Source organism: Rattus rattus, chromosome 1 (assembly GCF_011064425.1).
Source record: "Rattus rattus isolate New Zealand chromosome 1, Rrattus_CSIRO_v1, whole genome shotgun sequence".
NCBI lineage: Eukaryota > Metazoa > Chordata > Mammalia > Rodentia > Muridae > Rattus > Rattus rattus.
In genome coordinates, this window is record NC_046154.1 from 5,575,306 (window position 1) to 5,593,638 (window position 18,333).

The following is an 18,333-nucleotide window of genomic DNA, read 5'->3' on the forward strand; positions in this document are numbered from 1 at the left end:
CTGAACTTGAGGCTGCTCATGCTGGGTGGCCTAGTTGCCCCCAGTCCTTGCCTTCATGGAAATCTAATTTAGACCTTCATGGGCCCAGGAACAGTGTTGTTGGTGGGGCAGATATGAGGGTCCTCAAGAGGGCACTGGGACACTGAGCCCCTACCCGTGTCCCATAGGACTCCGAATCAATTCAGTGCTAAGGCCAAGGAAGAGTCTATTAGAAGGCGCCCCATGGGGGTGCTACTCAGGGTTGGTATTTTAGAGTTTTATTGAAGTCAGTAGCTGTGGGGCTCACAGGCCGTCCCCAGCTCTCAGATTGTTTAGGAATAGAGGATTTGGTCCCTGACCTTCCCTTGAGGATATTGCTGGTTCCCTTATGTCCAACGGCCAGGAGTGGCCTCTAGCTTAGAGCTTCTGGGTGATCTTCAGGGACATGGGGCCAGTGGATGTCCCCCCTTGCCAGGATCCGCAGGTGTTTGAAGGTGGTGGGCAGCCTGTGGCCCAGGAATGGAGGGCTGGTGACGTCACAGACCATGAGCACATACTCCCCTGTGAGGGACAGGCAGGGTGTCCTCAGGTGAGTGTGACCACTAGAGCCCAGGCTCTCCACCCTCCCTTGGGTATCTCAGCCATGTCTGCCATCCTGAGGCTGGGTGCTTCATTAGCAAGCGTTTGGCCAAAGCAACCAGCTTCTCAGATCAGGTCTGGGAATGAAGGAGGCAGGTGTGGGGAGGGGACAGATGTACAGACAGCCCTCAGGGTCAACTACACCAAGCCACAGAGACCCCTGCTCCCAACTGCTAATTAGGCCACGTGGCTGAGTCTTTTTTTTGTAAATACTTGACTACATTGTTGTTGGAGAAAACACATTCGTTTCTCTAAATGTTTAAGAAATAGCTGGGCCTCTCAAGGCTTGAAGTGTCTGGTGGGGTCCTGAGACCCTGGAGGGGGCTGGGGGGGTAGGGAGGGAAGGCCTGGGGGGAACTGGGGGAAGGAAGGCCTGGGAGTCTGGGGGGGGGAGGGAAGGCCTGGGGGGGCTGTGGGGAGGGAAGGCCTGGGGGCCTGGGAGGAGGGAAGGCTTGGGGGACTGTGGGGAGGGAAGGCCTGGGGGCCTGGGAGGAGGGAAGGCCTGGGGGTCTGGGGGGAGAGAAAGCCTGGTGGGGGGGCAGAGGAGGAAAAGCACTTTTCCTTTCCACAGTCTGTAAACTGTCTGGAGAGCTTCAAAGTTGGAGAAACCATAAAAAAGAAAATAAGAAATAACAAAAAGGGAAGTTGCCATAGAAACAGCCCTCTCTCCCTCCCCTGAGCCCGCTGGGGCTGGCACCAGAGTGTGGAAAAAGCCCCTTGGCTGGCCCAGGCTCACACCAGGAATGTGGCAGCCGCTGAAACTGGGTTGAGGCAGGCTCCCACCACCAAGCGCAGCAGAGCCCAGCCGAGTGACATTCCAGCCACTGAGCAAGTGGTTACCCTCCATTCCCCGCTAAGCTAAGGGCTGTGCCTTCCTGGATGGGATGAGAGTGGGCCTGGGGGCTGGAGGAATTTGCTTGGCCTTCAGAATTTTCTTCCAAGAAACTGGTTCTAGGGGGCCCATGAACTGGGACTGGGGTACTTGGGGCAGGGGACACACTGTATCAGTAAAGCACCGGCAACAGGCCAGCCTCTCTGGCAGCTGGAGGGAAGCCCTGCATAGCGACGCAGCCACAGTGTTCCCAAGCAGCCCATCTCTAGGCGTTCCCAGGAACATGCAGCTGCACCAGGCTGGGCCAAGGGTGCTGGCCTGGGGAGCCAGTGTGAGCTCACGGCCATGGCCGCTGAACCAGGCCACAGGCCTGATCTGACCCTGTTGCTGGGGCCTATCCCCCATCAGATGCTCTGGCTGGTGGCTTGCACTGGAGGCCCGGACACCACATTGTTCAGTCCTGGTCCCTAATCCTGTCCCCCAGGCCAGCTCTCAGCTGAGGGGTTTGGCTGTCACCTGGCTTTACCCTGTGTGGCAGCTTCAGTCCTGGAACTGAAAGATTCTTCTCACTGTCCAGAGGTGACAGGGACTTTGCCCAGGGCCAATCTAAAGACTCAGCAGTAGGTGTGGGTGGGAATGTTGCATCCCACCCTGTCCCCCTGTTCCAGGCTCTTTCTAGTAGAGCCCACCAGCAGAGCAGCAGGCCCAGGCTCACCCTGACCTCGAGGCCCCGACAGAGCTGTGAGTGGCTGGTTTCTGCTTCCCATGACCCTATGTGAGATGGGTCTCGCAGGCCTCTCACCAGGATTCTGGAGGTGCTGGAGCAAAGCTGAATTTTGGGGGCTAGGCAGACAAGTGTCTACCCTTTGTTGAACCTGTATCAGCTGCCCGGGCCTGGGCCCTTCTAGAGGAGGGAACTGAGTCTGGAGAAGTCATTTCTGTTCTGTGCTCTGATGAGGTCAAAGCCTTGGCCTCCCTGGCTCTCTGGGACTGGGGCCTCTCTAGCTTGGTGGGGAGGACCCAGGCTTGGCTTGATAACTTCACAATAGGGGCCTAAGCCCAAAGGCTGCCCACCTAGGCCCAGCTTAGGCACTGCCCAGTTCCTAGGAGTACAGCAGCTCTGAAAAACGCCCTGGACCAAGGATCCTGTCCCCAAACTGTGGGCTCTGCTGGCCGAGACCTGAGAGCCCACAGATTGCTTACTGTCCAGAGGAGGGTCAGGTATACCAGTATGCAGGGATGCTGTGTTGGAGCACATGAGGGTCTGAGGATCAGAGACTCATGGCCACGTTGTGTTTCCCGCACCCTTCAGGTTCAGCTGCCGATGAACTCGCTGTTATCTTGTCCTTTGTTAATTCAGCCGCTACCTTGGCTGCTGCTTTCCTGAGGTGGTAAGGAGAGTCCATGCCTCCCCACACGCGCTTAGTTACCCAAGCCTTCTGTCACTACACCACTCAGCTCTGTCCTTTCTGGAACATTCTCATCTGTGAATCTTCCTCATGGCCTCAGGCCCCTTTCGTATAGGTCTGGGGGTAGCTTGCGATGTTCCCCCTACCCATAACCCACACACCTCCATCTACCTCTGGGATGCTTGAGCACATGCCTTGCCTGGACCACCGTCGCCACCCACAGGCCCATCCCCCAGGACAGTTTGCCTCTGCCTTTGTAACCACAGTGACGGACGGGGTCCTTCACATCTAAATACCCACCTAGATATGCAGCTGTCGATGGCTCTGCTGTGGTCCCATCAGACCTGTGGAGAGCAACGGAGGGACCTGAGTACTCTGGCAATCCTCTTTGGGTATTGATTCCACCCAAACTGAGGCCAACGGTTCTGGTGTCTACACGTGTGTGTGTGTGTGTGTGTGTGTGTGTGTGTGTGTGTGTGTGTGTGTGTGTGTGTCACCTTCTCTGTGTCTCCTCTTTTTTTTTTTTTTTTTTTTTTTTTTTTTTTTGGAGCTGGGGACCGAACCCAGGGCCTTGCGCCCCTAGGCAAGCGCTCTACCACCACTGAGCTAAATCCCCAACCCCCTGTGTCTCCTCTTGAGAGCTCTGTACAAGCAACCCATTCCTTGTTCCTGCCTCTCTCAAAGCCCCACCTCCGGGCCTCACAGTCTCGGCGTTGCTGGGCAGGTGTGTAACAACCACCCTACGATTCTGGCTAGTCCTGCTCCCTCAGAACCCAGGTATGGCTTCTGGGATGCTAGGGTCTCTCACACCCAGACTAGGGTGATTGAGAGAGGAGCTGGGAGCTGGTCTGACAACAGATCCGAGGTCTAGACCCTGCTTGGAGGTTGCTGAGGAATAAATTATCTTTCAGAAAGAAGTGACTCAGGGGTTGGGGGATTTAGCTCAGTGGTAGAGCGCTTGCCCAGCGAGCGCAAGGCCCCTGGGTTCGGTCCCCAGCTCCGAAAAAAAAAAAAAAAAAAAAAAAAAAGTGACTCAATGGGCAGGGGAGACGGCACAGTCAGTAAAGCTGTTGTTTTGTGAGCAAGAGGACCCGGAGTTCAATCCCCATGTAAAAATGCCAGACACGGTCGTGTGTGTCTGTAACTCCAGCACTGAGGAGGAAGAGACAAGAGCACCTCTGGAGCTTCCGGGCCAACCAGTCTGGCCTAATTGCTGAGCTCCAGGCCAATGAGAAACCTTGTCTCAGGGGGAGTGGGTAATGTTCCTGGGGACAGCATCCAAGGAGGTCCTTTGATTCACACACACATGCACACACACACACACACACACACACACACACACACACACACACACACACACTAAAAAGACGGGACTTGAGGATGAGGCACCCATGTGAGCCTTCCAATAAGTGTCGCCTGGGAGGAGTAGAGGAGAGAGGCCTGACTCTGGAACTCCTATCCAGGCGCTCTCCTTTGGCTCCTGTGTCTGAAAGATGGACCCTCACTGCTGCCCACAGGATCCACGAGAATCCCGCAGGATTCCCAAGGTAGGTGCAAACCCTGTCTGACACATTCTTCAGACTGAAGCCGGAGCCCCACACACCCTTGGGCTTTGAAAACAGCCAATGAGGGCTGGTCCAGCTTTGGAGACACACCCTGAAGAAGGACCAGCTGCCCGGGGTTGGGTCATCTGAGGAGGACCTGGCAAGGCCCTGCTGAATGTGGCCAGTACACGTGGCAATATGGGGCCCTCTGGCACATCCTGGGTTTAGGTCTCTGAATCAAGTTTGTAGAGCCTCTCCTGTTTCCTGACTGGGAGGGGAGTGGGGTTGGGGGTGGGGGATTAGGGTGCTGGCTCCGTGTAGACACCTGGCCTCAGTCCCAGATGGTCGGGCTGAGCTGCGTGCTGAACTATGGATCCCTACGGACAGGGAGGAGCCTCAAAACTACAGCCGTTGGGCCTCCTCCCTGACCCTGGCCCTCCATCTGGGACAGCTGATTTCCTGTCACTAGAGGCTCAAGGTGGCCTCCAGCCAGTGCAGAGCTAGGGACAGTGCAAAGGGCCCCTGTCCAGGTGGGGCTTAAGTATCAGCAGGTTCTGATCCCTTGACAAACTTAAAAAGACCACATGCCTGGTTTGGGTGATAAAAAATTAAAGACAAAAGATTTTTAAATGACTTCATTTTAAGTAGGGAAAACGGGCTTCGGCTGGGCCCCAGGAGTCACCTTAAAGGGGAAGAGATAAATAATTTAGCAGCAGGAATAACTAGAGCCTGTCAGGCTGCCAGCTTTAAGAGAAATAAAGGGGGTTACAAGAACCCTGAGAGTTCTGAGAGTTTTTAGAGACCCCTAGGGCTTTGAGGAGGCCAGACAGAGGCAGGCAGGAGCTGGCGTCTGGAGTAAGGGGCCCTCAGAGCTGGCGGTTAACTGGGCAGTAGAGGGAGGCAATGTGGTCAGGCCTGAGGCCAGGTCTCCAGGAGACCCAAGAGATAGTTTGAGAGAAGAAGGCCATTCTGTGGTGCCTGGTAGCCGTGTGAGGGAGAGCTTCAGGTAGGAACGGTATGCACATCATGGGGCTCGGCAGGGGGATCGGAACCGAGAATCTGAGAAACATTTCTAGCAGCCCAGCTGAGGAGGCAGTTGCCAGCACTGGGCAGGGAGGGGCCCACAAACTGGGCTGGTATCCTTGAGTAAGCTTGGAATGCTACAGGACCTTTTCTCTCTTTCTCATTACACATGCGTACACACACACACACACACACACACACACACACACACACACACACACACTAAATTTTCACCCTCATTCTTTTTGAGACAGGGGCCAGGGTCTCATATACCCCAGGTTGGCTTTGAACTGGTTGTATAGCCAAGGATGGTTCTGGATTCCCGCTGCCCTCTGCCTGGGTTCCCACCTCCAGGCTGCTGAGATTGCATGTGTACACCAGCATGGCCAGTTTGTGGGGTGCTGAGCATTAAGCCTATGTCTGTGCTAGGCCGGCACACTGCGGACCGAGCTCTGTTTTGAAGTGAGGTCTGTGTCGCCCACCCCGGCCTGGAATGCCGAGCGCTGGGACCTCAGGAATGCTTGCTGTGTTAGGACCGGGACCCGTGGTATGAAATTTCATTGCCACTAGAAAGTTTTTTTTTTTAGAAGTTTGCCCTGATTCGAACGCTTGAATCCCAGCATTCGTGAGGTGGAGGCAGGAGGATTGGGAGTTCAAAGCCAGCCTAGGCAATCTGAATCTCGTAAGAAGCAAGGCTGGTGGGGGGTGAGGGCATTTGCTGCCTAGGCCAGGTGACCCTTTGACCCCATGATGAAAGAGAAGACTGACTCCTCAAACTTGTCCTTTGACCTCCTCACTCACTGTGGTGTGTGCCCAGTCTCACAATCATATTGATGTACAAAATAAGATATAAAAATGATATAAACGTTTTAAAAGTAGGCCAACAAAACACACTTGGCCATCATTTCACCCTAGCGTTTTTTTCTGTTCCCTCCCCTTCCCTTCCCCGTGTGTTCTGCCTGTTTCGTCTCCCTCTCAGCTCCTGGAATGATTTGGAGACCACCTTCAGGTCAGCACAGCCATTCCTCAGGAAGGGCCTCGCTCCAAATGGGTCTGTTTCATCCCTGCCAGCTTCTGGATTATTTTGTGAGCGAGTGTGGTATTCAGGCCCAGCTCACACATGTTGGTCCGTGTTCTTGACTGAACTGAGCTCCACAGGCTCCTGCTAGTTTGGCTTGGGGTTTCTGCCTGCCCCTCAGCTTTCCTGGTGAGCACGGAGTCCAGCTGCGGCTGTCCCCGTGCTCCTCAGTGGCTCATCTCTCTCGCGTCACGTCTTAGGTTTTGATGGACTCCTGGGCTGTATTTCTCTGTATTCCTTGCTTGCTTGCTGATCTTGTGGTGATAGAGCCTAGGGCCTCCAGGATGCTAAGCTATTACTCCTTGTTGAGCTGCACCTCCGCCTTTTCCAGTCTATACCCAGTACAGATTGAGATCCTTCTGTGTCCACTGAAATGGTCTTGATGTTCCGTTGCCTCAAGATGGTGCCTTCCATCTTGGTTTTGCTTCCTGGGCTTGTTGGGTGTCGTTTAAGTTCAGGTTAATTGTTCTGAACTACGTTCAGCCAGCACCCTGTGTATTTCCAGGCCTCCAGCTGGGTGTTTGCACCCTGTACACAAGTGGCTCTGTCCTGGCTGTCTTGGAACTCTCTCCATAGGACAAGCTGGCCTCGGACTCAGAGATATGCCTGCCTCTGACTCCCTTGTGCTGGGATTAAAAGGTGGGTGCCGCCATGGCCAGCCATGGGGCTCTCTCACCCTCTCTCACCCTTTGCCTTTTCGCAGGCTCCTACTTCCATCTCCTCCCCCCCCCTCTCTCTCTCTCTCTCTCTCTCTCTCTCTGGTTTTTAACTGCTGCTTCTTTATTTTTGAGGGGACAGGTCCAATCCCACATATTCTGTCTTTGCTGGAAGCAAAAATATGTTCCCATCACTACAGCCGGACACCGGATGAGGGAGCCCAGCTGATACCAATTCACCTTCTAAGAATCCAGCAGATGGGACAGGTGCCAGATCTCAGTGAAGTCCAGGCACAGGCACTGCCCCATCACCTGACATGGTCCAAGGGTACAAGTCTGAGGGCAGATGCTTCTCAGTAAAGAGAAAAGCTCTGATGCTCACCCCCACCCCCAGAGGTCACTGAATGGGCACGCTCATGCTTGCCCAGAATTCTACCATCATCCAGACAGGCCCAGCTTCGGAGAAGCCTGTTCCAAGCTACAGAAGGTCACAGATCCAGGAACTACGGGGCCTCTATGGAGCAGGGTGACCACTAAGTAGTATTCCTCTGGGCAGGAGGCCTCTGTCTTTCCCTTCAAGACCGCATGGGCTCTGCGGGAGAACACAGGTATCAGAGGCACATGGAGGCTGTCGGCCTGAGGCATGGCAGGAAGTTGGCATGGCCGGAGGCTGGTCTCAAACTGACTAGACACACAACAGAGCCTCCTCTGTGCCCGACTGTCCCCAGTCCCAGCAACCTGAGGTACATGGCGGGGGAGGGGCTCACGAAGGTCCTCAGTCCTAGCTACTGTCAGGTTGGCAGGGACACACACTCCTGCTTCCTGCAGCCTCTTTCAGCCTCAGTACCAGAGTGTGTTTGTGAAGGGCATTGTGTGGCTCTGTGGTTCACTGGAGAGCTAAGGAGACGTGGCCTTGTATAGTGGGCCTTGATGGTCAGATCTCAGAGAGAGGTGGAAACAGCAAAATGGGGTATGGGTGACAGAGCTTCAGCCCGAGCCCCAGACACAGAGGCTATGCCTTTCTACCCACTGCTTCGTGGGCTTAGCTACAGATCAGGTTTCACAGGCCCTGCAGGAGCTCTGGGGTGCTAAAGTGGGTCTTGCCTTGCCCAGCTTGCATGTGGTAGTCCAGTTTATAAAAACAGATACCCGCCAGCCAACCCTCCCTGTGCCTAGTCTGGCCTGGCCTAGGTAGGGGATCTGAAGTAAGGAGTGAGCCCAGTGAGCCCGAGGTTCCAGGCTAGAGGTTCCCACAGGGGTGAAAGGTACAAGTTCTAGGTCTCTGAATAACCCATCTGAACCTCCTGGTCAAGGCCAGGAGCCTGAGTAGATGTTTCTGTCCTAGGGTCCTTGGCGGCTGAATGCAGCCTACACTAACAGGCCCCGATGGTATAAAGGCAGGTGCAGCCCAGGCTACAGTGGGTATGAGCCCCAGGTCTTCTATAACCCCCTTGGACTCCACACCAAAGCTCCAAAATTAGAACCATGAGTTAGAGTTGTGTGTCACACACACACGCACACACACATGCACACACACGCACACACACGCACATGCACACATGCACATACACACATGCACACACACGCACGCGCACACACACACGCACGCATGCGCACACGTGCACACACACGCGCACACACACACGCGCACGCACGCGCACACACGCCGAAGCTGCTGTCACTGTGTTCTTACGGAGAGGGATGGAGGTTTGAGTGCTTGGTCAGTGACATCCCTTCTCCTGGACACAGGCCAGGGCAAGACCTCAGCACACAGGCAATGCTGGCCACAAGCCACTCCTGTGAGGCCCCAGACCAAGGGCTCATCCAAGACTCTGGATGGACAGCCATGGATGGTTATGCATGTTTCCCAGGCCATAGAACAGGGCTTAATGACTTCACCCTCCTGAGCTCTATCCTGGGCGGGAAGCCCAGTTCACTTAATTTGGAGGGCGATACCTGTTTGGCTGGGAAGGAGGCCCCTGACAGTGGCACGTGAGGGGTTAAGGTTGCTGTCCTCCGTCTCATTCTGCCGGGGTCATTATCCCAGCACCAGCACCAGCAGGAAACAGCCTGCTGTGCAGGGGGATTAGGGCGCGGGAGCCAGGGTGAAGGCACATCCGAGGGCCAGCTGCTCCTGCTCAGCCCTCACCTGCTTCAGTTTGTTACTCCTCCTTGGACAGGACCCGGCTCATTTTTCAGTCCTTAAAACTTTTTAGCGGAAGCTGGAAAGATGGCTCAACAGTTAAATGCACCTGCTGCTCTCCAAGAGGGCCAGAGTTTTGGTTCCCAGCATCCATGTCAGGTGCCTCTCAACCATTGACTAACTCCAGCTCCAGAGGATCTGACACCCTCTTTTGGGCTGTGCCAGCGACTTCACACGTTTACATGCATGCCCGCACGCACACAGTTTAAAAAGATAAATGTCAGGTTGGGGATTTAGCTCAGTGGTAGAGCGCTTGCCTAGCAAGCACAAGGCCCTGGGTTCGGTCCCCAGCTCGAAAAAAAAAAAAAAAAAAAAAAGATAAATGTCCTAAAGAAAGGAGGAACCGGGGAATCCCTTCATCTCTCCTTGCTTCCTCGGGGCTTTCTGCAGTGTGAGACACCCACTGGTCAGGTAGGCAGCTGGGTGACAGAGGGGCCATACGGGCCCAGGCAGCAAGAGCCTCAGAATCACACAACGTAACTCCTACCTCATCTTGGTGCCTACACAAGGGCCTCACCACACAGGAATGCCCAGTTCATCTCTGGTGTTCTTCCTTCTGGGACGGACCTGGTCATGCCACCCCCATGTCCCCTGCAGCTATGCTATGGGGACCTCAATCCAGGGCTAAGGTGAGGTCCATTGCTCTGTCTCAGCCATGAAGCATACGCCCTGAAGACAGAAGTGGGGGGGCTCAGCCTCCAGGTAGGAGGGCACAGGTGAGCCACAAAGAGCTGGGGAAGGGACCAAGTGGGTGTCTGTGTTGTCACAGCCACATCGTGAGTGTCTGGGTCTAGTAGAGATCATTAGAAAGCATTTTCCCGGGAGTTCCCCCAGCATGGCTTGTTTGGGGAGTGGAGGGGAGCAAGGTGCCCGAAAGTGTATTCAGAATAAGCCCCAGGGTGAGCCAGGCCTGTGGTGTGGTGTTAAGGCATCAATAGGCCGGGTGATCTGAAGTAGGGACTGAAGGGAACCAGGAAAGAGCTATGAGACCACTTCTCTGTGTTTCCTCCCCACCCAGCAGCCCGGTGGACTCCTTCACTGAGTCGCATATACACTGGCTGGGTGTGTGTTGGGCTATGGGCCTGGGTGTGCTCTGTCTCTGTTGGCTGTGGGATGCATGGCTGCCTTAGGGTGTTAGAGTATGGCCAGGACTCAGTGCCACCTCTGCACCATACTGTCTCAGGCTTCGAGCCAGTGGGTTCTTGCCCAAAGGTCCTGGTGCTGTTGTGCTATGACAGGAGGCAGCCTTGCCTGTGGCACCATCGGAAGCCCCAGGTTCAGGGCAGGTCGGAGCCTAGGATTCCAGCATCTCCCTACCATGAGTGTTTGCTGCTTCCTCGAGGGGGACAAGAGTCCAGCGTTAGGTATGCAGTGGCCACCTACGGCCAGCTCAGAGGGCTGCCTGTCATCAACTATCTTTTCAAGTATATAAAAAAATTAATTGACTCCATCTGTGTTGGCCTAATGACTGATTAAATGACTAATCATGGAAGTCTTAATTAGAACCATTTCCCTTGGTGCTGAGGAGGGAGGAGGGGCTCTGACGGTCCCCAGCATGTGTCGGGCATTGGGTGAGCAGGTGAGAGACCCAGTGTGCAGTCAGGCCCAAGGTCGTCTGCCACAACTTCCCTTACACGTTACTGAGCGACTGGATGTGTGTCTCAACCCCCTCGCTGGTGGAGTCTCAGGCAGATGCATTCTTTCCATCACAAGGCATGCAATTAGAGTTTCTGGGGGGAAGTGTAACCGGAGCCCTTTCCCTATTCTGCGGAATGCTCATGTGTGGCTGGACAAATTCGCAGCCACACTTATTAAATCAAGTCCATCCTTTGCAGCTGACACAACTTCATATCGTGCAGGGACTGACAGGGTCCTTTGTCATGTCATGAAATCCCAGAACATGCCTGGAATGTCTCTGCAGGAATGCGGCAAGGGGCCCTGAACGGAAACATGCTCCCTCCCAGGAAAGCCTGCAGCAAGTGCCTCTACTGCCGGCATGACCCTAGGGCTGGGCTGGGTGTGCCCACCCACCCACAATCCCTTTCCTTCTTCGTAATAGTGTTGGCCTGGCTTTGGGTGTCTGTGTATTAAGGCAGAGACCAGATTTTGAGAGCATGAAAAACCTACTTTTCCCAGAGCCCAGGAACCCTACCTAGGACCCCACTTCTCCTGGTCATCCAGCCCTTCCAAGCCTAGCGCCAACCTCAGCAGTGACATCACCGTCAGTGGAGTCTGGAGGCCAAGAGCTCCTTGCACTCGGGGACCAGGCTCTGTACTTGCTGGTCTCCCTCACTGCTGTGTACACAGGTGACAGGCCTGGTGAGCGTCCACAGCCACTGTGACTGCTGGAGGCAGAGTAGAGAGGCAGGTACCAACCTGTGCCCACAGGTCTTGCTCACGCTAAGCCTGCTATTGTTGAGATCTTAGGCCTCGCGTCCCCACCAAAGCGCTTGTTTTGGGGGAGCACAAAGGGGCGTTTCTGTATCCAGATGAGATGTTCCAGAAGGAGGCCTGAGTTGTAAGAGGTAAGCAGGCTCTCCGAGCGCTGTCTTATGTAAGTCAGACCCCTGGGTCCCCTGCCCTGTGCTGAAATTACGGGGTGGCTGTCGCTCTCCATCTCTGCAGGGGGGAGCTCCTTCCTCGCCCTTCCCTTTGTCTGAAGCCTTCGGATGACAACAGCAGTGACTGCTGAGTCTGACTCAGGCAAATCTAGTCGGTGAGACTGTCCCAGGTCTCAAGAGTCACCGGCGGGTGCCCAGGGCCAGTCTCTCCCCAGAAGCCCAGGTAGAGCATTTTGTGCAGGCCAAAGGGATACGGATACAAGCTGGCTGGTTTAATGTCAGCTTGACACAAGCTAGAGTCATCTGAGGGTCGAACCTCACCTGAGAAGGTGCCGCCATAAGACCCAGCTGTAGGTCACTTTCTTAATTGGTGATGGCAGGGGAGGGGGGCGGGAGAGGGCTCACTGTGGGTGGTACCACCCTTGAGCTGATGGTCCTCGGTTCTATAAGAAAGCAGACTGAGGCCGGGCACAGTGGCGTACGCCATTAGTCCCTAGCACTCGGGAGGCAGAGGCAGGCGGATCTCTGGGTTTGTGGCTAGCCTGGTCTACTGAGTGAGTTCCGGGTCAGCCAGGGATACACAGAGAAACTCTTGCCTTGAAAAACAAAACAAGAACAGAACAAACAAAGCAGGCTGAGTGAGCCAAGATGAGCAAGCCAGTCAGCAGCCCCCCTCCATAGTCTCTGCATCAGCTCCTGCCTCCAGGCTCCTGCCCTGACTTCCTTCAGTGATGAATAGTGATGTAGTATGGAAGTATAAGCTGAATAAACCCTTTCCTCCCTGGGGTCGTGATGTTTTACCGCAGCAACAGAAACCCTAACTAGGAGACTGTGGTTTGAGGGACTGGTGTTTCCTTAAAGATTCAGTCCCAGCCTGTCCTGGGTCCACCCCGATGCCATCAGGAGGACCACTCTTAGTGGGATGGCAGCTATCTGAACTTCTCAGGTTCCCCACCTATAAGCCTCAACTGTGGGCCTCTTGGGTGTTCTGCTAATCACCCAGAGGCTACGATCCGTCATCCCTGCCACATTACCCCCATAACTTCTGTCCAGCACTGACTGATACACAAGGTACGACGAGCCCTGACCAGCTGGCTTATACCCTCAGTTGAGCCACTGGGATCCATGCTTCTATGCTGGGGGTGGGGTGGGCTAGAGTGGTTCCCAGGGTGCCATAGTGGCTTCCAGTTTGATCATTTTCCACTAAGTGTGGGGGCTTTTCTCTCCTCGTGCCTGACAGGCTGAGGTAGTGTGCGGTGGTAGTGTCTGAAAGCTGTAATGATCTTACGTGATTACATGAGCTGACTGAAATTGTTCCCTCCTTGGCATCTTGGCCTCCAACCCCCCACCCCATCTTTGCCAGAAGAGAGGAAGGTTATGAACTATGACCCAGGTGTGGCAGCCAGCCCGGCTGGGTTAGGCAGGGACAGGGGATGCAGGCTTGTGGCCTTATCTCTCCAGAGACCAACTAGAAAGCAAGGGCCCCAAATGAGCACAGCTAGACCCTCTTGGAGCCCTCTGGAAGAGCCAGACCAAGGGTTTCCTCAGGACGGTTGTGACTCAGTGGCTTTGTCTCTGTGTGGTTGGGAGTGGTAAGAAGAGTCTGGCACAGAGGTGGCAAATGCCGGGTCACAGATACTCAAGGTGTACCCAGTAGCTGGGCAGTAGTAGGCCAACAGGCAGAACCTGGTGGGGTTGGGGCCCCATGATAGGTCTGAGCAGTCTAGTGTATGATCCACACTCTGAGGTCAGAGGTGATATGGTGCCAATGTGACAGAAGACTTGGGGGCTGCGCAGCACCTGAACTGGACCTCTCTGAGTGCTGGGGATGGGGAAGCACTCCAGATCTGGCTTTTGTTAGAAAGGTCTGAGTTTTCATGACTCCAAGCTCAGATCTCAAGAGTCCAACCTTCTTCTATGGTCCAACAAAGGCTCAAGAGCCAGGATCCGCATCCAGAGGGGCTGCTAGTGGCCTTCGCTCTTCCCCTTACCCATCCTGAGCCTCTTAAGGATGCCCTGCCCAGGTGAGGGGTTCAGGCCAGAAGTCCACTCCCACGATGCTCTGGGATCTTAAGTGCAAACCAAGACACTGAAGCACTCCTGGTTTGCAGGGCTGGGCAATGCCTCTGGAAGACAGCTGTCCTAGAATCCTGGAGGGTCAGGTCTTTTGGTTAAGGGACTTAAGGATCTGATACCCAAACAGCAGCAGGAGGTGACAAAACCCTTTGATTGCCACAGGTGCCTGGAACAAAGTGGGGACAGACCCTGCCCAAGGCTCCCACAAAGGGTCACTCACTCAGTTCTGGGAGGCAGAACTGAGAAGCCCTGGACAATGTCTTGAGGTGGGCATTCCTGGAGGGCAGCATTTGCATGGTGAGGGTGGCCGAGTCAGAAGAGACAAAAGACCTCATGGCCCTGAGAACGTGGCACTGAGGAGGCTGGGGAGCAGGGTTTGTGCATAGGTGACAGTCACTGCCCTAGCCACATTGCCTCTCTGGGGTGTAGCTCACTTGGTAGACTCCTTGCCTACTATGCACAAACACAGGGTTCCATGCCCGGCACTGTATAAACCAGGTGTGGTAATATGGGCCTGTAATCCTAAACACTTAGCAGTGGGAGGCAGGGGGATTGGAAGTCCAAGGCCACCGTCAGCAGCCTTTGGCCAGCCTGGGCTACATCAGCTCCTATCTCAAAAAATAAACAAGAAAAAAATTTTAAAGTTCTCCCTGGTGTTTCTATGTTCTGGAAACAGGAGACCAGCTGTTTCGAGGCAAGGCTCCCAGGAGAATGACCTTAATCTCAGTGGTGGAAGGTGGAGTCTGATGGCTGCCCGTAGCCAGGAACACTCTGATGCTGGCCGAAACGCAGGAAGCAGCAAAAGCAGGGTCACAGGCACACGCTGAACACGTGGGCCGTTTTGAGTTTGCACGCTGACTCAGCAGCTTCTTGGGGTCCTAGAATCTTATTTCTGTGTCATTTAATTGCAGACACCTTGGAGTTCCTTAGTGGGCAGTGGTGGTGGGAAGCGGACTGGCTACCTTCCATCTTTTCTGGAGGACGCAGCAAAAGCCTTCAGTTGAAGGAAGAAACCTGTTCACGGCAGCCTTGGCGATGAACCCCCACAGGGTCAGACGGAGCATCCTGGGCCTTGAGGTGACCAGCGTCAATGACCCTGGTGCTCACTGTCCGCTCTCACATCCTCTCGGGGAGGAAATGCTGGGCCCATGGTAGCTCTGCTCTAGCCAGATCTTGGTTGTATTTTTAAATCAGCTTTGGCTGTCGTACAAACACACTCCGTGGTCGATTCACAGACCCTGACTCAGAGCCGCACGGGACACATCTCCTGCTGGATGAGGCTCTGTCCCAGTACCGCCGTTTGAGGGGCATCAAAGGCTTGTCAGTTCGCCAGCTCTTTGCCAGCCTCCAGAGTTCCTGGCTCGTCCTACACCCACTGCGTCACCGATGAGCAACCCAGCTGCAGGAGCCAGCAGGCAGCTCAGCTCTGGCAGGCCGCAGGCCCTGCCGTCCAGCCCCACCGCATCTCTTCTCTGGTAGCCTTGCTGTTGGGTCAGTCTGCTCTGGCCCTGCGCTGGGCATTTCATGTGAGCCCCACACTGAGGCAGTGCTCCCAGGGCACTCTTGGGCTCCTGCCCTCTGGCATGGGGACAAAGGCTTCCACAAACTCCCGAGAGATCTGGCTAGTGACTATCTCTTAAGCTCTCTCCTGGCTGTCTCAGGAGCAGTGTTCTGATTTACCATTACCACGCTCCTCTGAACCTTTTCTCTCCTGCCCGACCCATAGAAGGCTGGCAGAGGCCTAAAGGTGGCCGGAGTCCCCTGGAGGTGTCGCCCACTGCCCAGGAACCTCTAAGAGGCACCGACAGAGAGCAGAAGCTATCTCTAGTCCATGGCTCCCCTGGCCCTTGTCTGCCCTGCTGGCCAGTCTCTCAAGAACTGCTGGGACTTCCTGCTCCATTAGGTCCAATAAGGCCCACACCCCACATGTTCCACTATCGGAGCACCTGGCATGTGGGTGCTGGCTGTTCTACAAGGTACCTACCGTGCCATGGCTCATAGGTGCTGGAAGACTGGGGGTGGAGCTGGCTGCCACATCCTCCTGAGTCAGCAGACATGCTGTCTCACCTCTCACTGTGACAAGCAGCCCTCTGACTTGTCAGACAGAAACCCAGACCTGATTTAAGAGGGCCACTACTGAAGGGTAAGTCCTCATTCCTCAGTTTCCTCTCCCGTGAGCCAGGGCTAGTTTTGCAGCGCCTCACTGGGTGTGCCCACAGCGTACCCTGGCCTGGGAGGTTGGGAAAACATGTCCATTCTATGAGTGCCCCACCTGCCCCAGTGATCCCTACCTAACATGGATGGTCTCTCTGTGCATCCACTGTTGGCTGCTATCTACCTCTGAGGGGCCTGTAGCCTTTTCCCTAGCCCTGCTACCAGACCTCGTGGGGCTCCACCTGGTGCTGGGGTGTAGGGTTTGCAGTAAGAAGGCAGTAGCACGCCCTCTTCCTCTCCGTGGGCCTTTACTGGGTGAGCCACTCAGAGACATGGGTGCTGTGCTCATCCAGAGGCTCATTCTCTGGCGACAGGCTCTGGGCACCTGCTCTGTCTTCCTAGACACCCTACAACTCCTTCTGGCCATCACCTCGCAGACCCCTTCACCATGGCGCCCTTGGAGAGGCAGGCTAAGGCCAGGGTTTGGCTGTGGCAGACCCCGGCTAGTGCGTATCTTACCTGTTGGTGCCTCTTAGAGGTTCCTGGGCAGTGGACAACACCTCCGGGGGACTCTGGTCACCTTTAGGCCTGTTGCCAGCCTTCTATGGGTCAGGCAGGAGGAGAGAAAAGGTTCAGAGGAGCGTGGTAATGGTGAATCAGAACACCCCCACCCCCACCACACACACACACTATGGCCTCGGGCCCACCTCAAGCATGCTGGGCAGGAACAGATAGGGCTGCATCCCAGGCGGAGGGGCTCCGAGGTAAATGTCCACAAACTCAGCACAGCCTTGGTCCACTCGCTGATAGGCAGCAGAACAGCAGGGTTCGTGTCTCCTGGCTGGGGAGAAGGTTTGACCAGAAAAATAAAGCAAAGGGAGGCCCTGTGAACCCTGAGCAAAGGGAGAGGTTCGTTGTCATCATGGGAGTGGGCAGGGGACAAGAAGTGGATGGAGCCTTGCTGGGGATGAACCTTTGTCCGGCTCAGGTATTTCTCTGAGCCGGTCTGAGAGGAGGGTAGACAGGGAAGTGTGGATACTAGGAGCTAACTGTGGACATGTAGGGCAGACAGGAGGAGTTTGGATTAGAAGCATGGACGGGGCAGGTGGATAGGACAGTGTGTGGAAGGGAGCTCAGGAGGGGGGCTATAGAGCAGGCAGTGTGGGTGGGGCAGCACAGTGGTGTGGCCAGGTTAGAGTGGCTGGCCGGGTGGTCCCTCCCACACACATGTGCATACCACAAGCCCACCTTCTTGTAGGACCAAGCTCCAGGGTCCTTCCAATGGCCCTTTTCCTGAGGGTTCCTTATTGGGGAAGAGACATAGCCCCCTAAGAGCCAGAGAGCCAAGAAGTTGTAATGGGGGTGGGAGCTCTGGCTAGAGCAGGAGCCTCAGATTATGAGCTACGGGGGAAGTGGGAGTGTTTCATGAAAGTCTTACACAGCAAAGGCAGGAAAACAAGGGTAGAGCAGAGGGCAGTTCCTAGGTGGCGGTCCTGGAAGAGGGGATACAGTTTGGGTCGGCATCATTAGGGGTGCTGAGATGCTCCAGAACGATGTCTCTTTAAAGAAAGGGGTCTTCAGATAGGACCCCCATGCTCATGCTCGGGCTGGCTCCTTGGTGGGAATGGGCTGAGTGGGGGGAGCATCTTTCATCTATGTATTAGACAGGGCCCTGGGGCCAGAGACATTAATGTCCCTTCCCCGGAGTCCAGGTTTGCAGGAGCTGGGCCTCTGAAATATCTCCGAATTGCAGGTGGGAGAATTACTTCTCTCAGAGGTGTATTAATTTTGTCTTATGGCGCATTAATAAAAACCTTTTTCTTATGCAAGGACATTCCTTAGCTAATGTCCTTCCCCGCAGCTCTGTGCCTTGCACTGCCGATGTCCTGGGCAATGACTGGGAACCGCAATGCTGACAACATGGTTTCCAGCTCTCTGCACACTGGAGGGCCATGTGGACTGTGCTCTGCCACCTCCCACAGAGCGAGTTCCAGGACAGCCAGGGTTACACAGAGGAACCAGGTCTCGGGAGAAAACAAAACCAAAGAACAAGAGGAGGAACAACTTTTGCATTAAGATGCAAGCTCTGTCCTCATATCTCAGAGGATTGTGCCCAGTTAGGGTGACTGCTGGGTGGCCCTGTGGGGACACTGACTGTAGGTCTGCTCGTTAACAGTAC

General features: G+C 55.0%; 1 protein-coding gene across 3 annotated transcripts in view; it reads right to left on the reverse strand.

Moving 5' to 3' along the window:
- Nucleotides 1-241: 241 nt before the first annotated feature.
- Nucleotides 242-18,333, reverse strand: part of Morn1 (MORN repeat containing 1) — a 58,927-nt gene continuing 40,835 nt past the window's right edge. For 2 of the 3 annotated variants that reach the window (XM_032893495.1, XM_032893485.1), the window contains 4 exons: nt 16,862-16,995; nt 16,674-16,756; nt 3,160-3,203; nt 242-540 (listed from right to left, as the gene is read on the reverse strand). In XM_032893495.1, coding sequence (XP_032749386.1) covers nt 392-540; nt 3,160-3,203; nt 16,674-16,756; nt 16,862-16,995 — 410 coding nt within the window. In that variant the 3' untranslated portion in view covers nt 242-391. The remainder of the gene's footprint in view (nt 541-3,159; nt 3,204-16,673; nt 16,757-16,861; nt 16,996-18,333) is intronic. The other variant, XM_032893489.1, reaches the window with a different exon arrangement.